Source organism: Bos indicus x Bos taurus, chromosome 15 (genome assembly GCF_003369695.1).
Source record: "Bos indicus x Bos taurus breed Angus x Brahman F1 hybrid chromosome 15, Bos_hybrid_MaternalHap_v2.0, whole genome shotgun sequence".
In the NCBI taxonomy this organism is placed as follows: domain Eukaryota; kingdom Metazoa; phylum Chordata; class Mammalia; order Artiodactyla; family Bovidae; genus Bos; species Bos indicus x Bos taurus.
The window spans coordinates 79,914,829-79,938,886 of NC_040090.1; the positions used below are offsets into that span (position 1 = coordinate 79,914,829).

Below are 24,058 nucleotides of genomic sequence, written 5' to 3' on the forward strand. Positions count from 1 at the left end.
AATTACCATGGTGATCAATTAACTCAGCTGCTGTTTAGAATAGAGAAAGCTACATAAACAACAACCTAGAAATTTTCTCTAAGACAGTTGTAGAAACCTATCAAGCATATAATTCATAAAATATCCAAATAGCCATGTTGTTGTGGTACAATGGGCTTCTTTATTTATTTGAGATCTTTACCATATACTTCTGTCCTAACAGGAAACATGCATCCAGTCAATCTGGCCCAGAAGGTCATGATAAATGAAGTGACCTGCTACACAGCTAGCTTTTGGGGTGGCATGGCTGTTGACTGGAGGCATCTTCAGATCTTTCCTACCGGGACTGTCTGCATGTACCGGGGAGTTAGATGTTTCATGTGTCAGAATGAATATATGTGGACAATGCAGAAACTGGCTACTTTCAGAACAGTTTGCACTATATTATCCATGTATGTGTATAGCATCAAGACATTTAAAAAATTAAACTATAATATTAACTAATTATATGCATCTACATTAAAAGCACTTACAAGGACATTTGGAAATTCCTAATTCATGCATTGGAGAAGGAAATGGCAACCCACTCCAGTGTTCTTGCCTGGAGAATCCCAGGGATGGCAGAGACTGGTGGGCTGCCATCTATGGGGTCCCACAGAGTCGGACACGACTGAAGTGACTTAGCAGCAGCAATGCAGCTGCTACACATTTCCTAATGAAATATCTCTACAGGCTAGATAGTAACATAAACTAAGACTTAGAGGCAACACAATGTCAAAATATTGAAAGAATCTTCACTAACTCTAAAGCAGAGGAAGAAAAGGATCTATGCAGATGTCAACCCAGGAACTGCATTGGCTTTTCCTCATGATAAAGACTGACTGTTAGCTCAACCAGCCAGGCTCTATACAGAAACAAACACGGACATTCATTCTGTTTGTTTGTGCGGGTGCCTTTGTGAACGCTAGGGTTGGGGAGAAAGCTAGACTATTATTCCTTCCCTGCACCAGTCCTAACGTCCTAGTGTATCCTTCCATTAATACCATCTACAAGGGGAAACAATGAACAGCAAAATGCATGTGTGTTAGAGGAGAAAAAAGTCAAGTGTATGCTATGATACTCCTGGAGAAGGAAAGGGCAACCCACTCCAGTATTCTTGCCTGGAAAATTCCATGGATGGAGGAGCCCCATAGGCTACAGTCCACGGGGTCGCAAAGAGTCAGACATGACTGAGTGACTTCACTTTCTTTTCACGTTCATGCTATGACACATTGAGCAAAGCATTATTCCTCCAAAGTCAGCTGGGTAAAATTTAACTATGGCTGTGACCAAGTCATGTTTCAAGTTGAATTCAGGAGCAATTTCACCAGTGAACTTTCTACATATTCCTACTCACTCCTTGTACCCCTCACTCAAACAAGTAACCTTTGTCTTCTCTGAGCATGCACAGCATTTTATTCACACATCTATTACAACTTCTATTACATTCTGTTATATAAAATGATCCAAAATACATGAGTCTTATCTGGCCTTCTAGCCACCTTGTTCTTTGGAGAAAAGTGAGTCCTATTCATCTGTGTCCTCAAAGCCCCAAGTCCACTGACGTGCTCATATGATGTAGTCATTAAATATTTACTATGAGAAATTATTAACATGTTTCTGAGCTCATCTTCAAATGGTAGAAAACTAACTAAACAAATCTGTAACTTTCTAGACACATATTTTTTGTAACTAATTGGACTGAGTCAAGACATTTCCATGGTTTCCAATTAGGACTAACTGTATAGGAAGGACAAAACAAAAAAGTATAGAAATCACAACTAAATTACAACTATTAAAGTGTATTTGAACTTATAAATAGATCCCAATAGTATTTCTAAACTACAGTGACATTGTTTTTCAGACGAGTTGATTACAAGTTACTGTAAAGGCATAAACAATAACAACAGTTTGAATAATTTTCTTCAATCACAGCTGAATTCAAAACATAAGACCCTATTTGTCATTACTGTTACATTTTGTTTTACATGATTATTCTCACAGCAGAAACAGGAAAATAAAAACATTCCTTGTCTAAGGTACAGTGAAATTTAAGAAAAGTAAGTGTGTATGCTCAGTTGTGTCTGACTCTTTGCAGCACCATGAATTGTAGCCCGCCAGGCTCCCCTGTCCATGGAATTTTCCGGGCAAGAATACTGGAGTGGGTTGCCATGTTCTTCTTTAGGGGATATTCTCAACCCAGGGATGAACCCATATCTCCTGCATTGGCAGACAGATTCTTTACCACTGGGCCACCTGGGAAGTCCCAAGACAAGTAACTATCAACCCACAAAGTTACACTAATAAATTGTTTTTATCCTGTTTTTAACTTATTATACTAACTTTATTTAATCTATCAGATCAGATCAGATCAGTTGCTCAGTCATGTCCGACTCTTTGCGACCCCATGAATCGCGCACGCCAGGCCTCCCTGTCCATCACCAACTCCCGGAGTTCACTCAGACTCACGTCCATTGAGTCAGTGATGCCATCCAGCCATCTCACCCTCTGTCGTCCCCTTCTCCTCCTGCCCCCAATCCCTCCCAGCATCAGAGTCTTTTCAATGAGTCAGCACTTCTCATGAGGTGGCCAAAGTACTGGAGTTTCAGCTTTAGCATCAGTCCTTCCAAAGAAATCCCAGGGCTGATCTCCTTCAGAATGGACTGGTTGGATCTCCTTGCAGTCCAAGGGACTCTCAAGAGTCTTCTCCAACACCACACTTCAAAAGCATCAATTCTTCGGTGCACAGCCTTCTTCACAGTCCAACTCTCACATCCATACATGACCACAAGAAAAATCACAGCCTTGAGTAGACAAACCTTTGTTGGCAAAGTAATGTCTCTGCTTTTGAATACGCTATCTAGGTTGGTCATAACTTTCCTTCCAAGAAGTAAGCATCTTTTAATTTCATGGCTGCAGTCACCATCTGTAGTGATTCTGGAGCCCAGAAAAATAAAGTCTGACACTGTTTCCACTGTTTCCCCATCTATTTCCCATGAAGTGGTGGGACCAGATGCCATGATCTTCGTTTTCTGAATGTTGAGCTTTAAGCCAACTTTTTCACTCTCCACTTTCACTTTCATCAAGAGGCTTTAGAGATCCTCTTCACTTTCTGCCATAAGGGTGGTGTCATCTGCATATCTGAGGTTATTGATATTTCTCCCGGCAATCTTGATTCCAGCTTGTGTTTCTTCCAGTCCAGCATTTCTCATGATGTACTCTGCATAGAAGTTAAATAAACAGGGTGACAATATACAGCCTTGATGAACTCCTTTTCCTATTTGGAACCAGTCTGTTGTTCCATGTCCAGTTCTAACTGTTGCTTCCTGACCTGCATACAAATTTCTCAAGAGGCAGATCAGGTGATCTGGTATTCCCATCTCTTTCAGACTTTTCCACAGTTTATTGTGATCCACACAGTCAAAGGCTTTGGCATAGTCAATAAAGCAGAAATAGATGTTTTTCTGGAACTCACTTGCTTTTTCAATGATCCAGCGGATGTTGGCAATTTGATCTCTGGTTCCTCTGCCTTTTCAAAAACCAGCTTGAACATCAGGAAGTTCACGGTTCACATATTGCTGAAGCCTGGCTTGGAGAATTTTGAGCATTACTTTACTAGTGTGTGAGATGAGTGCAATTGTGCCATAGTTTGAGCATTCTTTGGCATTGCCTTTCTTTGGGATTGGAATGAAAACTGACCTTTTCCAGTCCTGTGGCCACTGCTGAGTTTTCCAAATTTGCTGGCATATTGAGTGCAGTACTTTCACAGCATCATCTTTCAGGATTTGGAATAGCTCAACTGGAATTCCATCACCTCCACTAGCTTTGTTTGTAGTGATGCTTTCTAAGGCCCACTTGACTTCACATTCCAGAATGTCTGACTCTAGGTCAGTAATCACACCATCGTGATTATCTGGGTCGTAAAGATCTTTTTTGCACAGTTCTTCTGTGTATTCTTGATCACAAAATATAAGTAATCTTCAAACCTTCAATAAACAAGGTGGGCATCCCATAGATCAGAATATTTTTATATTCTTAACACATTGAAAAGGACCATAAAGTACAAAATTGTAGCAGCAAATTTTCTTAAAAATGAAAATATGCACGTGTATATATAGACTTGGAAAGTATATGTATTGAAAACAAGAAAAGTTAACAAGAGATTATATTTTCAATACACAGTATATACCTTAAAATGCATCTCTTTATATGATAAAATGTTAAAATGGTATGCTATAAAATAAAGTAATAAATAAAGGCATGATAAAGTAGTCCCTGTTGGAAAGTGACATCATCTTCATTGCATTCTCAAAATAATTGAAAACGTGTTCTAACTGAGTGTGCACTTGCTCTATGTTCTCACCGAGTGTGCACTTGCTCTCTCTCTCCAAGCATGTGCATGTGTGTGTACCATGTGTGCAAATGCATGTGTAGGTCTTCTTTTCATACTCTTGATTTTTCTTACAATAAAGAAAAACCAGTAGCTGAGTTCCCAGCAGGTTGAGGCATGCTAATTTCTCAGAGTTTCTTCAATTATATATCTGTTTATGTATTTAAGAGGTCGTGCAGTCTTTAGGTTTCAAAAATGGGTAATGCGAAGCCTTTTTACTAGGGAAAACCTCCAAACAAACTAATAAAAGCTTGAACTTCCATCAGAACAGCATTTTAATGTACCTATTAAATGATTAGCTTCCTGAAGAAATCAATGTTATTCATTACTGGCAGTTCTGGCACAATATTGTATTGCAAACAGGAAAATGGGAAAATGAGTTGTTTAACCTATGAAAACAGTGGGAAACTCAGTTGCTCAGCCTATGAATACAGCTTTAAAAATTCTATATCTTCCCTCAAATGGCATTGAAAGTCTCAAGTGATGATGTAACTGTTTTAATAAGTCTCAGTTACACTGTATTTTAAAAGTAACACCAGGCATATATTTAAAGGAAACAAAATATAGCAAACTAATATATTTGCTTAATTATTACATATACTACATAATGACACTCATGTTGCTGTGTTATTGTTTCAGACAGAAAACATTTTGCTCTGTAAAGCAAGAGATGGTACTTTAAACATCAACTTACTGTAGTAAGTGAAACCATTAATCATTGGGATTTTTGCTGCATTATGTTTTTTAAAAGAAGCAAATTATAAAACGTACTATTATGGATTTACTTCAAAAAATAATTTTGGGGTTATTTACTGGCCAGTATGAAATGAGTGTCATCTTTTCTATTTTATGGGTATTTAGGCTATACAATGAGAATTGATTTTCTGAGTGATAGCCCTGAGACCTTGCAGGAGTCTCACTTATCAAAGAAAGATTCAATTATGTTCCTACATTGTACTCACCAGGGAAGAAAAGTAAGGAACTCTACTTCACAAAATCTCCTAAAGAAAACTTGCAATAACCTTCAGTTACCCAGATAAGCACACCCAGATAATTCAGAGCTCCCATTTCCAAGCGATCTGTGCAATAAGGATTATAGATTTTAAAATATTTTACATTTATGAGTATTTTTATATATTCCAGATTATTCCCCAGTTTATTACATAATTAGAAGAGGTTTTTAATTAAATTTTTGAGGTAAGAAAATTATACATATAGTATTTGAATCACCAGTAATATTGAGTAAAATGAAAAAAAAATCAAAGAAGATACAAACTGAAGTACTAAACAGGAGGCTGTATTTATCTTTTCAGATTTCAGACTATTTGGCAACCGAGGTTTAAGATCTGAGTGAGTGACTGGACCACAGAATCTGAGGGCTCCCTGCCAATCCTGACAGCCTGTGATCCATAGAATGATGACAGTTAATTGGCCAGACCTTGAATCTCTTTGTTTTCCACTGTGTGTTCTCAGTAAAAGGTAAAAAAGCACATAAATTCAAAATGCCAACAAAAGTAGAGAATTACAAGATAATAAAAAATACTACAAAAATTTAATAACATTCAGTATCAAGGCAGGGTAACATGAAAAAAGATGCTGGCTGATTTTGACATGAATTCTGAATACTTGTTTTGCTAAAAAAAAAAAAAAAAAAAGACACTCTGCAAAAATAATTTTATTCACTGCTTAAAAAAACAAAACCCTAGTATTACCTTCATGACTTATCAATATTTTAAGAACCACAGTTCAAAGCTGGTTGGGTAGGGGGAAAGGAATATGGAATGTGAGGCCTACTAACTTCTCATCTGCTCCTTAGCAGAGTAATTTGCATATGAACATGTCTCACATTATGTGTGTGTGTGTGCTTAGTCGCTCAGTCGTGTCTGACTCTGTAACCCTGACTGTAGCCCACCAGGCTCCTCTATCATGGGGATTCTCCAGGCAAGAATACTGGAGTGGGTTGCCATGCCCTCCTCTAGGAGATCTTCCCAACCCAGGGACTTAAACCAGGTCTCCCACTTTGTAGGCAGATTCTTTGCCTTCTGAGCCACCAGGGAAAACCAGGAATGCTGGAGTGGGTAGCCTATCCCTTCTCTAGGGGATCTTCATTACAGTTGTTCCTAAACTTAGGAGAAACCATTACTGATCTCTGATGGGCTTATCTGGACACTAAGAACCACAGAAGATATTTATTAACTTATTATTATTAGGTCAAAGGGCCATCCATCTCCATAAAGAGTAGAAGATAATTCTAAATAATTCATGATTTTCTACAAGAACATTATGATGCTAGGTTTTTTCCCCTAGAATTTTGTAAAGTCCTCCTTGTCATGAGGTGCTGCCTTTCCAGCTAAAGGCTCTTGAATCAGGCAGTCTTCTCGGCCTGTTCTCCCCACTAGCCTACTCCCACATGACCAACTTGTCATTGTCATAAACTCAGCTCTTTCAGGAAGCCTTCCATGCCCAATACTCCTATCCATATTCTGCATTTGTTCTACAGATACTACTAATATGTCTCACGTTCTGCCAGATTCTGTGGTATTTTTAACTCCCAATGTGTAGGTATACGTATGTCCTTTATTTTAGACCAAGTTCCTTTAAGAACACAGCTTGTATTTAACATTATTTATGTGCACCCCCAAAACTTTGCACATTCTCCACACACAGGAGGCATTCAGCCCACATTCTCAATGTAAATGAATGTGAGCATGAGACCTTAGGATAATTAGAGCAATGAGTGCAGATATAGTCTTCCACCTGAGACAGACACATGAAAAACAGAACCCCTCTCCAAATTCTTCAGACTGATGTAACGCCTTTCTCTAAGTAACAAGGCAGGTCTTCTGACAAGACTTGAAGTAAGGAGAGGGGATGAGGCAGACGATGTCAATTCTCTTCTGGCTCATAAAAAAGTGCACTTGGGAAGACCAAGCTAGGAAGACACGACCTCTCTACAGTGGAAACACATAGTGAAACACAAAGAAAAACAACTGGCACTCTAGGCTTTCTACCTGATCTCCATTGCCTTCAAGCACCATGTTACCCCTGCCTTTGGGTCTCGAGACTGGCATGGAGTGGGGCTGTGCCCTCAGGTCAGGGTGTGAGGCAGGGTAGTATTTACCCTGCCTTTTCCTACACAAAGAAAGAAAGAGAAGTGGCTTAGTTGTGTCTGACTCTTTGCAACTCCTGGGGTGCAGCCCACCAGGCTCCTCCATCTATGGGATTCTCCAGGCAAGAATACTGGAGTGGGTTGCCATTTCCTTCTGCAGGGGATCTTCCCAACCCAGGCATCGAATCCCGATGTCCCACGTTATAGGCAGGTGCTTTGCCATCTGAGCCACCAGGGAAGTCCTTTCCTACAGAACTGATGTCAAATTGGTCTCTTCTGGTTCACCTCACTGATCTGTTCAAAGTAATGACTTATTTCTAACCAGTCTCTCGTTTTAGAGAACTTCTGTATTTTCCACACAATTCTGCTCCCACATCCAACAGGGTAAACACATTCTACTTAGAAAACACTATAATTCTGCACTGCCTCTTACATTTTCATATTCCAGCAAGAGCTCCCTCTTTGAGCCATTGAGAAAACCTCTAGGCTGACCCTCCTGCCAAATTACATCTTTCATTTGTTGTGAGAAAACTCTTCCTTAAATTAATTAATAAAACAAGTAAATATCACAAAGACCTGCTTCAAATCCTTTCCATTTCCTTTCTTTTCTCTTTTTTTCCCCACCTTTTTTTGGAGTGGGGTTGGGGAGGGGAGGATTCTTGTTTATTGATAATGCTTAAATTCCTTGGGTTCATATACGGCTGTTCATAAATTGGTTCCAATGAATTTTTTTCCAGCTTCACAGCCTGTCATTCAAATTCATGGACACTTTTCTCCTATTACATTTAATGTATCACGTTTCTCTGGAAAGAACAGACCTTGTTATGAATTGTTGCTTTTATGCATACAGTTCCTTTTGTCTAGAGTGACTCTCCCCACTTTTCACATGGGAAATATTCATCCTTCAACATCCACCTGTCTCATCTTTAGAGAGACATCCTCTGTTCCATTGAATCTCTCAGTATGCTGAACACGTCTGAAAGTACTGACCTCCAGAATTGTGATTTACTCATTTCCCATCAGTCTACCCCTAGGATATGAGATCCTCAAGGGGAAGGCACCACGTCCCATCCATCATTTTACCAACCACTTAGCCTGATACTTGCCATGTAGGAAACAAATACTCATTGTTTGGGGGGTAAATAAAAGTACACAGAATACAATTCTCAAATGAACACAATGCTAATATGTTGTTTAGGGAAAAGCTGAAACAATCTTTTTCAGACCGCGGGTCAAATAGGCTTTGAAGGACTAGCCTTAGAACCAAATGGACTGGAGTGACTTTATTTCTATGGGAACAAGTGGTCTAAGTTCCAAGCAGCACACATAGGAATGGACTTTGGAACACAAATGCCCCTGCAGTGTTCCATGCGGCCAAGCAGCAGGCACCGAGGCTGGCAGGCAGCCCCCAGACCAGTGGGTGGCTGCATCTCCTGGGGAGGTGAATGCACGAGACACCACGTCACCAGAAGCAGCCCAGCCATCCACGGAGACCAGCTCCAGTCAAGCCAGCGAGCTGCCTGATGCCCTCTGTCCATTCGGCCCTCCCGGGCCCGGGCCATGCTGCTCACGGTCTACTGCGTGCGGAGGGACCTCTCCGAGGCCACCTTCTCCCTGCAGGTCAGGCCCGACTTTGAACTTCACAACTTCCGTGTGCTCTGTGAGCTGGAGTCCGGCATCCCTGCCGAGGAGACCCAGATAGTCTACATGGAGCGGCTTCTCGTCAACGACCACTGCTCCCTGGGCTCCTACGGCCTCAAGGACGGCGACATGGTCATTTTACTGCAGAAGGAGGCCATGCGGCCGCGCTCCCCAGAGCGGGCGGCCGGCCTGTGCAGCATGGAACCGGCGGGGCCCGCCCTACCCGGGACGTCCGGCTCCCGGCCGCACCAGCGCACCCAGTCGGCCCAGCACTCCAGCCGCCGCGGCTCTGGGGAGAAGGTGGGCCCGGGTCAAGGGCTAGACAGCCCGGCCCTGGTCCGGAGCATGCTCCTGTCCAGCCCACACGACCTGTCCCTGCTGAAAGAGCGCAACCCTTCCCTGGCCGAAGCGCTGCTCAGCGGAAACCTGGAGAGCTTCTCCCAGGTCCTGATGGAGCAGCAAAGGGAGAGGGCGCTGAGAGAGCAAGAGCGACTGCTCCTCTTCTCCGCTGACCCGTTCGATCTGGAGGCCCAAGCCAAGATAGAGGAGGAGATCCGGCAGCAGAACATCGAGGAGAACATGAGCATAGCCATGGAAGAGGCGCCGGAGAGCTTCGGCCAGGTGGCCATGCTCTACATCAACTGCAGAGTCAACGGGCATCCTCTGAAGGCTTTTGTCGACTCGGGGGCCCAGATGACCATCATGAACCAAGTCTGTGCCGAGAGATGCAACATCATACGGCTGGTGGATCGGCGGTGGGCTGGGGTCGCTAAAGGCGTGGGCACGCAGCGAATTCTCGGCCGAGTCCACCTAGCGCAGATTCAGATCGAAGGCGACTTCTTACAGTGCTCTTTCTCTATACTGGAGGAGCAGCCCATGGACATGCTTCTTGGGCTGGATATGCTCAGGAGACATCAGTGTTCCATCGACCTTAAGAGAAACGTGCTGGTGATCGGCACAACTGGCACACAGACTTCCTTCCTTCCTGAGGGAGAGTTACCTCCATGTGCTAAGTTGGTAAGTGGGATGGGGCCAGAGGAGTCTTCAGATAAGGAAACAGCAAATGCTATTAAACATTCAGTCATGGATTCGGGGCGGAAAAAGCATTGAAACAGGCTCTATATATGCTATCACTGTGAGGGAGTCTCAGGTCTCTGGAAATTATAAGACATGAGCTCACTGGCAATGCAATCATTAAAAACATCAGTAACCACTAAACCTGGCCTTGGGACTAAGTTCTCAGAGCCATCACTATGTAAACTGTGATTGATTGATCTTGGTCCATCCATTTCCCTTATCCAAAAAATCACTGAACCTTATCTTGAGAAGGCGCTGGAGGCTCAGACTGATTTTCAGATAATCCATGAAAGGAAAACCAGCCTCTTTGGAGATGCTGTCTAAGGAAATTATAGGATGGCTTGTCCAAATCTGTTGTTCTTTTGAAGAATTCCCTGGAAAAAGCCATTGCTGCAGATGCTACGATGTACCTATGCAAAATTATTTTAAATCACCAGTAACGATTGTATATTTAGGGGAATACATTGATTTTCATAGACCCCCCCCCACTTTTTTTTTAGGAAAGGTACTAGAAATGATTGGTCAATTGTACTCAAGCTGATTAATACATATAAATGTCTGTTTGGGGGCATTTCTCACTTCTCATTTCTCCACATTCTCACATGTGGAGGCATGTTCACTGCAATTCATTCTAAAAGGCTATTTCTGCCATACTTGAGAGAGTGAATTTTTCTCCCAGGATGTCCTAAAATAATTTCTTCTCTCCTCTATATTCCAAGAAATTCTGGTCATAAAAGAAAGACAATCAAGTAGTTTTTTGTTTTTTTTTTTTTTTTAATTATGCTTCTTGGCAACTTAGTGGTTAAATTGTGGTGGGAATGAGAGTCAAGTGTAGGCAGTGTCTAGGTCCCTGCATTATCTTTCTAGCTTTATATATTAAGCTGTTACAACATAAGTATGGTTTAAACAAAGGGCTTCACTTTTAAAATAACATCTGAAAATTTCTGAATGAGATCTCTAAGGCTGCAATACAGTCCATTCTGACAAAGCTACTCTCCATTACTGCTGATAGTGGGAAATGGAATATTCCAGACTTAGTTACAACCCATGGCTATAATACCTCAGAGAAAAGCTTCAGCTGCCTGAGGCCATCAGACGCACAGAAAATGTATGAGGGCAGTAATCCATTAAGGAAAGATTGAGGCCAAGGGGAAGAAGGGAATGACAGAGGATAGGATCGTTGGATGGCATCACCAACTCAATGGACATGAATCTGAGTAATCTCCAGGAGATAGTGTAGGACAGGGAAGCCTGGTGTACTACAGTCCATGGGGTATATACGGACATGACTTAGCAACTGAACAACAACAATTCATTAAGACTAGTATTATTAATATAACACAGGGTTCAAAGTCAAAAATATATTCTGATCTTAGCTCTATATTAACTAGGCAAATCAGTTCACATACAATACACCTCAAATATCTCACCTATAAGCTCTTTCAGATGGGAGAGTCATTTTCAGGTACTAAGACTACATTATGAACTAGGATATCCTTTATTTGTTTTCCCAACAAGATCTAAAGCCACTCAAAACCCTTCCAAAGGCTACAGAAAAAAAATCCTACCCTGGAGGTCTCCCTTTCTTGATTGGCTTCTTCATTATGTTTTTATAGAGTCTCCTTTTCCCTTCCAGCTATCATCAATTTGCCTCCCAGTATTCTTCCTTATCCCCTGGAGAAGGCAATGGCACCCCACTCCAGTACTCTTGCCTGGAAAATCCCACGGACGGAGGATCCTGATAGACTACAGTCCATGGGGTCACAGAGAGTTGGATGCAACTGAGTGACTTCACTTTCACTTTTCATTCTTCCTTATAGAATTCCTGTGCTCATATCATTTTCCCAACCTTGTCTACATTTGCACCAAGGCTTACATCTGGGCTTCCCTAGTGGCTCAGTTGGTAAAGAATCTCCCTGCAATGCAGGAGACCCAGGTTTGATCCCTGGGTTGGTAAGATCCCCTGGAAAAGGAAATGGCAACCCACTCCAGTATTCTTGCCTGGAGAATTCCAGAGACAAAGCTGGGCAGTTAATGAGATTGCAAGAGTTGGACAGGCTATGCGACTAACTTTCACTTTCACTTTCACTTTACATCCAGTAGAGTTACTAAAAATGACCAATGAGTAGACTTCTTTTCTACTTTTCTTTCTAATTAAGTACTAAAGACAAAAGTAGGTGACAAAGTAAAGGAAGACATTCAGAGTACAGCCAGGGATCAGCAGTTAAGTGCCAATGAAAAATGGGAACTGACCTGATAAATGCTTGGATTCCTTCATGGATAAAAATTTGCAAACTCCTCAGTATTTTCTGCAAGACTCAGCTTTCAGATCCATTTATACGAAAAACATATCTCATTTACACATGTCACATGGGGCTGACCAAGGTTGAGTATACTGTGTATCAGGATATCTAATCCATGAAAGTCAATCAAAAATCACCAAGTATTTAAATTAAAAAGACACTTTGCATGATATCAAATCCCATCACACACACTTGCCTTTCTCAGAGCAAGGTCACTTCTAATGTAACTATGATGTTTTTTAGGACCAGACTCAAGTCTTTGTTTTTTGAGTTTAGGTTTGAATTGAACTCTATTAATCCATAACTTCCAATAAGTTGGTCTTTATTCTTCCCTTTGTCAAGAATACATTTCTCTGGCATAAGACAACCTTTTTAATATGGAAATGTCATCTGAAATAGTCTCTTTTATAGGCTTTCACTAGATTCCTTAACTATTCCTCACTGGATAAATTTGGAACCACTTAAAAATTTCTGTTGCATTCCTTTGGACATATTCCAGCTTTTAAAAATATTACTTGACTAGGTGGACTTTCATTGAACTAAGAATAAATTATCTCAAGGAAAAATCAATAAAGAGTTAATTAATTAAGCAATGTCCTTGCTGGTATATTTTTTAAGATCATTATCTTTTAAATCAGAAAGTATTTTGAAAATTAGTTTTATGGATTTAAAATCTTGACTCAATCCTGTGTACGTGTGAATAAATCCCAGTCAATTAAATTTTAAATGGACTAGTTTTAGTAAAAGGCAACACATTTTGCATGTCTCCTCTGTAAATCAGGAGCTATGTAAGGTACTTTACGTATACTGGTATTCTTAGCCCCTAGAACTGACCTTCAAAAGAGTTATCATTGACTATATTTTACAGATAAGAAATTAAAGTCTCAGAATTATTGTGAAATATTCAAATACCTAAAGCTTACTTTTCTTTTTAAAGCTTTTTTGGGCAGCAATCTACATTTTAAATTGTGATCCTGTTTCATATTACACACACACACACACACATACATACATGCAAAAGCATACACACATCTATCTTTGAAACAAAGAGACTCTTAAAAAAAAAAAAAGAAACAAAGAGACTCTTGAAGTAGTATGAAATGTTTAGTCTTTTCTTAGTCTATTTCTTTAAAAAGTTGTATTTTATTATTTTAAAAACATTTTGGACATGTCCCACTAACTATACCCAAGGTATCCTGATTTGCAATTTGAAACACACTGACCTCCTAGACTGCCTGATTCAAGTCTGATTTCAAATGTCACATTCTATCTAAAATGTGACCTTCTTCACATGATCCATTTTAATTCTAGATACTGGTACAAACTGTTAAAAGTTTCATTTTATGAAGACTACCAAAACACTACCAGTAAAAATGGAAACACAGTATTAGTAATCAGAATACACTCAGCAATATTTACTAAATATGCATGAAATAAGCCCTGAGCTAGGCTTTTATAAGCGTGAAAATGAATGAGGTAGTCTTAGACTTCAAGGTGATTACAACTTGGTGTAGGGGTAGGAGAGACAATCCTGTAATCAACTTAAAAAGAAAAAAGGTAGACATGTAATCAGTACTATTTTGGTGTCAATGAAGGAATACATTTTAACTGGGGAGTTATTTTTTAATATAAATAAGCAAGCCAGTGAAATGTACTTTTGATATGTCTAAATGGCCAAAACTGATGCTGGAAAACACAAACATAACTTCCCTCCCAAAGTGCAGATTACTATAATATACAATTTATAAATATTTACTCTTGGGAATTTACTACCCAAAAAATGATGAACAGTTCTTCATTTTCTTTCTTCCCATTAGAAATCATGATAAACTAGACCACATGATGAATCAGACATAACATCTTTAAAATAACAAGCCATTTTAAAATTCCATCAAGCCCTTGCTTTCTCAATGCCCAAACACTCATCCTACCTAAAAGAAAATCCCTCTTGTAAATAAGCATGCATTTGAAATTACAGCAATGCATTCTTCTGCAGTTAAACTGGAAGACTGATAATATTTGATATTAGTAGAGCATCTATATTAACAAAATTCTAACTTCTTTCTTAAAGTATCAGGTCATAAAATTTCTCTTGCTTCTGGAAGAAAATCCACTCCCCCAAGACAGAAAGGCAAGTGAGTATCTGCATGTATGACTTCATCTTAACTGAGGGTGTTAAATGTTGCCTTTTTAAAGAGAACATTGCACTTCTTTCAGAGGTCATTTGCTGACATCCAACATTCCATAAAGAAACACTTGAGTAAAGGATGAGAAAGTCATCTGGGATTCACACCAGAAAACTGCTGATGAAGATATTAATCAATGCTAACATTTATAGTTATTCTTTGAGATAAACAAGAGCCTAGAAAACCAAAGAAGAGGAACAAAGAAGAAGGGGAAAACCCACAGAAATCCGGGCTGCTTTAAATAATTCTCTCTTGGTTTAAGTACTCTTTCATAAAGTAGGTGGGGACTGGGCTGAGATTAAGGATTGGCTACATTTCCACAATTCTTCATCTATCGTTGGCAAGTTACCTAAAAATGAAAATATTTTCACATTAGAGCTTGAGTCAAACTTGCTTTTGAACTCCACCTTGTTTGCATATTTGGGTCCATCTGTTAGGATCTTAGAGTTTCTAGGGTCTATTTTCAGGAAAATGGGGTTCCAGGTCCTGCTGTGCCCTCTGTGTACTTAGCAGCCTGTCGAGATGGGCACGCCGGGTGTGGTTTTACCTCTTACTCCTGCACTGAATGCTTCTGATGATTGTGGCTGCTGCTTCCTCATCCCCATCCCTCCCCCTCCTCCTTTAGAGAAAGACTTGTATCAATCCAGCTTTTATATGTTCTAATGAGTAAGGTTTATTTTAAGAATATCATTAGAAATATCACAAGGCAATTTCTTCCTATGCTAAAGTCCACAGGAGGCGACGTGGGTTTTGCTCCACACAAAAGTGAAGTGCATATTTTCCTACTGTTGATATATTGATACTCTGTCCAAATAAAATAGGTGATAACTACCAGCATCAGCATATTCTAAGTACAATAATCACTTAAATCCATCAAATTCTTACTCTACAACATCAGTCACCACTCTAAAAGCTTATTCTACTGGTAGTTTGCTACAGAGACCCATTCAGATGACAAGAAAAAACAATTTAAAATTACATTAATTCACCTATTCTCTCTTCCAAACTCATGTCATGTTTAGGGATTTGATTGGTTTATCATTCAAAAAGTATCATTCTTTGCATTCACTGATATCATTAAAAATCTGATATAGTTTTTCAAGAGTCTTGCCATTGTCCTCTATCATTCAGAGAGACAAGGAAAATGTAAATTATAGCCTTAGCCTTTAAATTTTTTTTTTAAGTCCTGTTAGAGGAACTGGAAAATAATTACAAAGTAAGTAACGCAGAAATATTTAATTTAGTGCTGAATCATGAGATACAGAATGTGAGTTCAGGGGAATGGACTGCTTCTCATTTAAGATGCTGACTATAATAGTGCAGGAGCTATTGGACACAGTTTTATTGAGCAGCTACTCTATGGAAGGTACCATTTTAGAGACTGGATTTTCTTGATGCAGGAAGAGTCTTCTGATTATCACCTGGTACTCTGAGATGCAGTCAGACATACAGGAAAATCTGTCACGTCCCATCTTTGACCCAGCTAACACAACCAAAGGTAGCCCAATTCTCAGGCTGAACCTGAAGGTGAAATGTGTGGTCTGCTTCTGCCTTGACTCACAGTGGCACTGAGCCCCCCTTGCTTCCTATTAAGAGCTTAGTCTTGGAACTTCGTTTGGCCACCATAAACAAACACTTCTCTCAAAAAGATTGAGGGCTTACACAACAGATGAACAACTGTGACATAGGGAGAAGAAACTAACACCCAGAGATGAGTTAACTTGGTGGAGTATTGTCACATACTTTAACTCCAGGGCACGAAAGAACGGGGGATCTCATAAACAATGAGATATAAACCAGACGGCAATTAAATTCATGTTTGGGCATTTAGAAAACCTAGAATGGAGCCCCAAATTACTAACAATAATATACTAAAGTGTTGGGATTCTCTGTGATTATAGTGATTATAGTCTTGTTCACAATTATATCTTTAGTTTTTTAGTATTTTATGTGAAGCAAACAGTATTTGCTTAATAAATTACAGATTATTTGAATGAAAAAAGAGACAAAGTTCCATTGTTATTAATAAGCTGATATAGAGAAAGTGTGACTTTTTATTTAGCTTAGTTTTTATATTAAAATATGTAAAGTAAAACTAAATCATATCTAGATTATCTTTCTATAAATTATAAAAAATAGGTTTGCGTTAACTGCATAGCTGATATTTATGTGTATAGATTTAAGTGTAGGTGAGTCAAGAAATAAATCCTTAACCTGGTAAGGTGGGCTTTCCAGGTTGGGCAGTGGTAAAAATTCTGCCTGCCAATACCAGAGACACAAGATACTTGAGTTCAATCCCTGAGTTGGGAAGATAGCCTGGAATAGAAAATGGCAACCCACTCCAATATTCTTGCCTGGAAAATTCCATGGACAGAGGAGCCTGGTGGGCTACAGTCCATGGATTGACCAGTTCTTGCAGTAGCTAGATCACCCCAGTTTGTCTGGGACTGCCTTCGTTTTAAAACTAGCTCAGCATTCTGGCAACTCCCTCAGTCTCGGGAAAACCAGAAAAGCTGGTTACCCTATAAATGTTGGAAGTGGATTTTTCATTTCTAGCCCATGAATGAGCAGTTGGCACCGCCAAACAAGCTGTACTTTTAATAGGCCTGAATGATCAATATTCCAGGTTATTTACTCAAATGTTGAAAGTAGAATTTATTAGTCTATTTTGTATAGGAGAAATAACTTTATTTATTTTTTATTTTATTTTTTAACTTTACAATATTGTATTGGTTTTGCCATATGTCAACATGAGTCCACCACAGGTATACACGTGTTCCCCATCCTGAACCATCCTCTCTCCTCCCTCCCCATACCATCCCTCTGATTCATTAAGTATTTCTACCATGGAAAGTTAACCATTTAAAAAGTATATGAAAATCTTTTTAAAAGAATTTAATGAGGAAAACCTTATAATTTCTTTCAAGAAAGTGTACAGTATAACTGAAGTCCATGAAACTTTTTCAATTTTCAAGATTCCTTGGAAGTGGTATAAATTTATGCAACTAAAAAAATAAAATGAGTGGATACTGACATCAGAATATGGGGGCATGAGATATTTAAATTATCTGGGAATTTAGAGTATCCTGGAAAAGCACTGATAAACTACACCATTTTTTACACTTAGAGTGAAGATAGATAGATTAAATCTAAGTTTCAAAGTAAATCCTAGGTTTTGAATTTTTAAGGGAATATTTGAACAAAGGAACAGAAAAAAAAACTTCAGAAAGAAGCACACATAAATAATGACATCACCTCCATGTTTACTTTAAACTGTCAAAATACAATGAACAGCATGTCAAACAGGTCTGTACAATGGGGAACAGTATAAGATGAGCAGGGTTTTGATAAAGAGCTGTCCTTATAAACTGTGGATGAGGCCTAGAAGAAGCAGCTTTGCTGAGTACATGGGTGAGGCCAAGATGGAGAGCCCAGGGTTCTCGGGTAGAAAGCTGTGCAGTGTTGAGGGGCTGGGAAGCAGGAGGGGGAGATGGCCAGATTGTGATGCTGCTGTGGAAGCAGACGTCGGAGGAGCTTCTGAGGAGAAACAAGTCAGCCACCGACAGCGGGTGCCCCAAATAATTTGAGGAAAAACAAAATGGTAAAACACCACTGGAAAGGACAATACAACTTATGATGAGGGTAGCTTTTGCAGAATCAAAGAAGTTGATGGCATCAATGAACATCAGAAACATAGAGAAGGCAACTTTTGCTATCAGTTGAATCAATTAATTTCTTTAATAATTTTGATGTTTAATAACTTCCCTCTTACCCATATTATCAAGAATTTAGAAATGAATAACAGTAAGAAAAAATTAACATAAATATACTGGAACCGGTGTTTTAAGCTTCATTCTGTCAGAAATGATTGCATAAAGTGAAAGCAACAGATGGGCAGATAGAGTAAGACAGAAACAAAGATATTCTCTGTTCAAAAACTGCCAACTGCCATCACTTTGTCTCCAGAGCAGTAACCGACACAAAGCAATCTCATTGACATTCCATAAGCTATAGGAGTTTATGTGCCCATATGGCAAGGTTTCTACTGTCAAAGCCTTGTTATATAATGATTCTTGAGGATCTGGTCTGAAAGTGTCTTCATTATTTCAAGAAACTAAAACAGTGTTTGCTCTTTTTCTCTAAGTGTTCAATAACTAGCAATCCTAAGTTTTATGAAAAGTGCAAAACATTTCACGTTATCTAACTAATGTTATCTAAATATTCTGTTATTCAGGTTAATTAGTTTTTAAAAAGTGATTTAGAAAAAAATCAAAAGCACTGTGAGTATACACTATTATATGCTTTTTCCTTTTGAAAAACATTCTAAACATATTTCAGGTTGTAGCTAAGTGCTATAAAGACACATGTGGAAGTCTAAGATTTCCATTTGCACTATAACTTTCCATAGTTTGTGAGATTTTAAAAAAACTTGGCAGTCAACAAAATGAATGGGTTTAAGTCCTGCAGGAAGTTCAGAGAATAGGTTAGTGATCAGTCTCCTTGGATGAGATGCTGTGGGAAACAGCTGAGGCGGTCAGATTGAATGCAGTATGCTCACTATGTTCGTGGACAGTTGGCCCCAAGGTCTCTACTGCATAGCCAAGGGAAGTTTGCTTTAGTTTTGATAGTGCTTAGGAAGCACTGAGTTATTTCAGTTTGCTGCTGCTGCTGCTGCTAAGTCACTTCTGTCTTGTCCGACTCTGTGCGACCCCATAGACGGCAGCCCACTAGGCTCCCCCGTCCCTGGGATTCTCCAGGCAAGAACACTGGAGTGGGTTGCCATTTCCTTCTCCAATGCATGAAAGTGAAAAGTGAAAGTGAAGTTGCTCAGCCGTGTCCGACTCTTAGGGACCCCATGGACTGCAGCCCACCAGGCTCCTCCGTCCATGGGATTTTCCAGGCAAGAGTACTGGAGTGGGGTGCCATTACCAAGATACAAATGAACACATTTAGCACACATTTCTGAGAGGACTACAGAGGCTCCTGAACTCCATGTATAATTTCTAATCAATGAAATTCTGGGAGTATTTCTCTTAAAAGAACACTTTCAGGATTAGATTTAGCTGTATTTTAATAATCTTACTTGATCCTTTACATAGGCATTCAACAGCTCTGTTTCTAGGAGACTCTGTCTTTATCTTGAGGGTGACTTACTCAGAGGAATCTGTTCAACTAGACAGAAAAATACAACTCTAAATAGAAAATATTAAGAGACAAATTGTTAAGAGAACATTTAAAATAATATAGCAGCAAAATGAGTAAAGCCAAACATTAGAACCCTGATTCTTATTCTGTCATGAATTTATTTTTCTGCTCTTCTTCCTTAAATAACCAAAGCTTATGCTTTTAATGTAGCTAGTTGTTCTGTCTCCTACTTCACCTCCAACATTTTGTACCTCCTTGTTCTTCCTATGGTGTTCATGTAAATGGAAACCAGACTAAATGGAAGGTCACCAAAACCTTAACTGATAGCTAGGAAGATGTGGGTGTTTTACTTTACATAAGTATTTGAACTCACTTTTAGCTCCTGAAAGACTATCCTTTGCTACTGATATAGGCCATTCTTAAAGTTACCTTGTTTTCAGACCCTACAAAACTCATTTGAGAGGATACTGAGACCCAAATCCAATTAGCTGCAAGTCATTCATTTGTGCATTCAGTAACTAGATAGTAAGAGCCATAAAGGCACCAGATACTGTCACTGCTCCAAGAGTTAGAAAAATAGTGGACACAAGAATTACAAAGTAGCTGTCTTCCTGAAGCTTATTTTCCATTGGACGTTTCAAACAATAATAAAACATAACAATGTTAATACCTGTAATTTACATAGTACTAGGTGACTGATTTATCCTAAGCATATTGTGTAGCTCATTTTATCTTTAAGACAATATATAAGTACAAAACAATATCTCCATCATAAAGGTTAAGACTCAGAGGAAAAGAAAGCTTAAGTTGTCCAAGGTCACAGAGGTTTAAAGTCCCTGCATCTAGGAATTTGGGATTCATAATCTATATATTTAATCATTCTACCATATTACCTCTCAAGGACAGCAAGTAAAATATATATAAAGTAGAGATACATTATATGAACATAAGAGTAAAGTATCAAAAAGAATAGAGAGCAATGGAAGAGGAGAGGGTTCTACTTTAGATAAAACTGTCAGGGAAGATCTTTCCAAGGAGATGATATTAATATTTGAGGAGGAACCTGAGTGATGAGAGAGAGGAACTCTTAAGATCTGGGCAGAGAGCATTCCAAGACCAAACACCCAACACAAAGGCCCCAAGACAGAAGTGAACTAGGAGTGTCAAAGAAGGGCAAGGAGGTCAGTGGTCGGAGGGAGAGGGAATAACCTGAAGGGGTTGGTATGCAAGGCCTCGTGGTCTAAATGAAGGGTTTGGAGTTCATTTGAGGCCACTTACAGGCTTTTAACCAAAGGAAGACTTTTGGTTTAATTTGTTAACTCTTCTTTGGTTGATCTGTTAAAAATAGAAGAGCTGAGGACTGGGCCCTTGTGGAGGCCAGGATCTGCAGGCAGAGCTGAGGTTGAGCTAGCAAAGGGGCCAAGGGAAAGAAAGAAAGTGAGTGAAGTTGCTCAGTCATGTCTGACTCTTTGAGACACCATGGATGGAGGAGACACTAGGCTCCTCCATCCATTGGATTCTCCAGGCAAAAGTACCAGAGTGGGTGGCCATTTCCTTCTCCAGGGATCTTCCCGACCTGGGGATCGAACCCAGGTCTCCTGCATTGCAAGCAGACGCTTTACCCTCTGAGCCACCAGGGAAGCCCCAAAACAGTAAAGGTAGGAGGAAAATACAGAAATCACATCGAAGAAGCCAGATGAAGAAACTACTTCTTGAAGATTGGTGTAGTCACTGTGTCCAACACTGCTGGAAGGTTAGGAAGAGGGCTGGGAACTCACGACTGGATCTGGCAAGGGGAGCTTGTCAGTAACGAGAGTGTGTTTGTGGGTGTGGCGGGTAAAGAAAGCCTAGTCTGAGGAGGCTGGCCAGCCCACCGGACCAGCGGAAGTGGAGACAGCAAGTGCTGCCAGGTCTCTTAGGAAACAACCCTTTCAGGGAAGCAAAGAAACACGGCAGTAGATAAAGGGGCCACAAGAGCATTCCTTTTCCTGTGAAGGTAACCGCCCATCTGGATATGGTGAGAGTGACCAGTGGGAGGGAAACTGAGGAAGCAAGAGAGAACAAGGGTAACTCAAGGAGCACAGTCCTCAGATTCAGGGAGGAAGTGAACCTTAGAGCAAAGAGTCCACTGTTTGTGATGGGAAGCTGAGCAGAGCACACACGTGCAAGATGGGCTGGCAGATTTGAGGGTGTGAAGATGATCTGTTTCTCCTCTATCTTCCAGTTTCACAGTGAATTAAGGGCCCTGGTTAAGGGTGAGATGAAGGCAGGGAGTGTCAAAGGATGAAGTTGGGAGAGGGTATGAAACAGTCATTGTATAGCATGACAGAGTTCCTTAGCAGGCAAACTGGACGAGGAAAGTGCACATTTTGATTCCAACACCACTTTTGCCTCTTACTGGATATGTACTTGTGTGCAAAACACCAAATCCCTCTCTGGGCCTCAGTTTGCTCATAAGTGACAAGGTGTAGATGAGCACCACTCGGGGGCACCCACAAAGGTGTGGGGTACTTTGGGTTGTCTTGGCGACTAGTGCCATTTAGAACTCCATGTCCAGAATGCTCCAACTTCCTTCGTGCATGGAATAATCCTGTAAGAAAATTCCCAAATCTCCAGCGATGCCCACGCCTGGTGAGAAACATGGGGGGCCAAGGATCACACCAGGTGTTGTGCCAAGTCTAAGACACTAACTGTAACTTTAGGTGCTGATGTCAGGGAGGGCCAGCTCACAGGGATGGATGAAACCATGTGTGTGCTCAGTGGCTCAGTCGTGGCTGTCTCTGCAATAGACTGTGGTCCACTGAGCTCCTCTGTCCGTGGAATTCTCCAGGCCAAAATACTGGTGCGGGTTGTCATTTCCTACTCCAGGGGATCTTCCCAACCCAAGGATCAAACCTGTGTCTCCTGTGTTTCCTGAATTGGCAGGTGGATTCTTTACCACTGAGCCACGCATATATCCACCTAATTTATCACCAACAATCATCGCTCTTACCCTTGAGGTGTTTCTAGACTGAAAACAAGCTGCTAGCCAGACAAAATGAAAACATGTTGAATTTACCCTTGTTACTTAGGCCTGTTTAAGGTACTAATGAGCCCTGACAGAATCTACAGATTACAGCCAGAGAAAGGAAGAGCCAGTACAGGGTGATCCAGAAAAGAAAAATCAGCGCTCTGTAATTACAGAAAGCAGTGTCATTAGCTGTCACAATAATTAAAAGTTGTGCCAGTGACAGTGTCCGACAGTAGCAAAGAAAGCTTGATACCCACATATCGCCAGTTTGGCAGTGGCATCTCACTACCATTAAATGGGAAAAAGTGATTTTGTTTGTATTGACCATTAAGGCCCCAACATGAACTGAAAATTAGTTGACAAGGACAAGGCAGTATTATTACTAAAGGTAATATATCAAATTCTACTCAGATGATCAGTGGGGTGCTGCAGGCATGGCTGCTAGTGACCTTTCTGGTTGACACCTTTGTTAATGATTTGTAAGAGGAAAACCAGCATGTAGGTGGATTTGCAAAACTGATTCTACCTTGGGAGTTTTTCCAAGTGCAAGCTTCCAGCATCACAGTAATAACTTAGGTAGAAAAGAATACAGAGTTTCCTCGTAGGATTTAAAATTCAAGGCAGGCAATTATGCAGTAAGATAACACAGACAGATAGGGAACATTCTAGGTGAAAATCTTAAATAGTATGATGGCGATTCCTCGGGGGGAAAATCAGTGATTACAGTTTCTCAAATAGTTTTATCACTGACATTTGTCATAAGAATGCCTGCCAGATATTATAACTACTGCTTCATTTATAGAATGTAATCAATATAGTAAAAGAATAAAAATAGCCAATGTGCTTTGTTTGACCTTTCAAAAATGTAAAAAACACTTTTAGTGCAACTCAAAGAATATAAAATTCATATAGTATAAATTAACCATTTTAGTAGAATTACTCAGTGGCAGTCAGTATAGTCACGATGTGGTGCAACCACCAGCTCTACCCAGCTTCAGCTCCAAAAAGAAAGCCTGTGCATAATATTAGTAGTTGTTCTACCTGTCGCCCCTTTCCTAGCCTCTGGTAACCACCAATCCATGTTTTGTGTCTATGGACTACTCCATTCTGGATATTTCAGTTAAATAGAATCACACAATATGCAACCTTTTCTGTCTGGCTTCATTCACTTAGTATAAT

General features: G+C 40.1%; 2 protein-coding genes across 3 annotated transcripts in view; one reads left to right on the plus strand and one right to left on the minus strand.

Moving 5' to 3' along the window:
• PDGFD (platelet derived growth factor D) overlaps positions 1–24,058 on the minus strand; it is a 278,545-nt gene that overhangs the window by 137,267 nt on the left and 117,220 nt on the right. The window lies entirely within an intron of this gene.
• On the plus strand, positions 7,665–10,975 carry DDI1 (DNA damage inducible 1 homolog 1). Its single transcript, XM_027563961.1, has one exon. The coding sequence runs from the start codon at positions 9,078–9,080 to the stop codon at positions 10,266–10,268; it is 1,191 nt and encodes a 396-aa protein (XP_027419762.1). The 5' UTR covers positions 7,665–9,077; the 3' UTR covers positions 10,269–10,975.

Bases quoted from the DNA above. Each gene is read 5' to 3' on its own strand.
- DDI1 (XM_027563961.1), top strand. From the start codon at position 9,078: ATGCTGCTCACGGTCTACTGCGTGCGGAGGGACCTCTCCGAGGCCACC.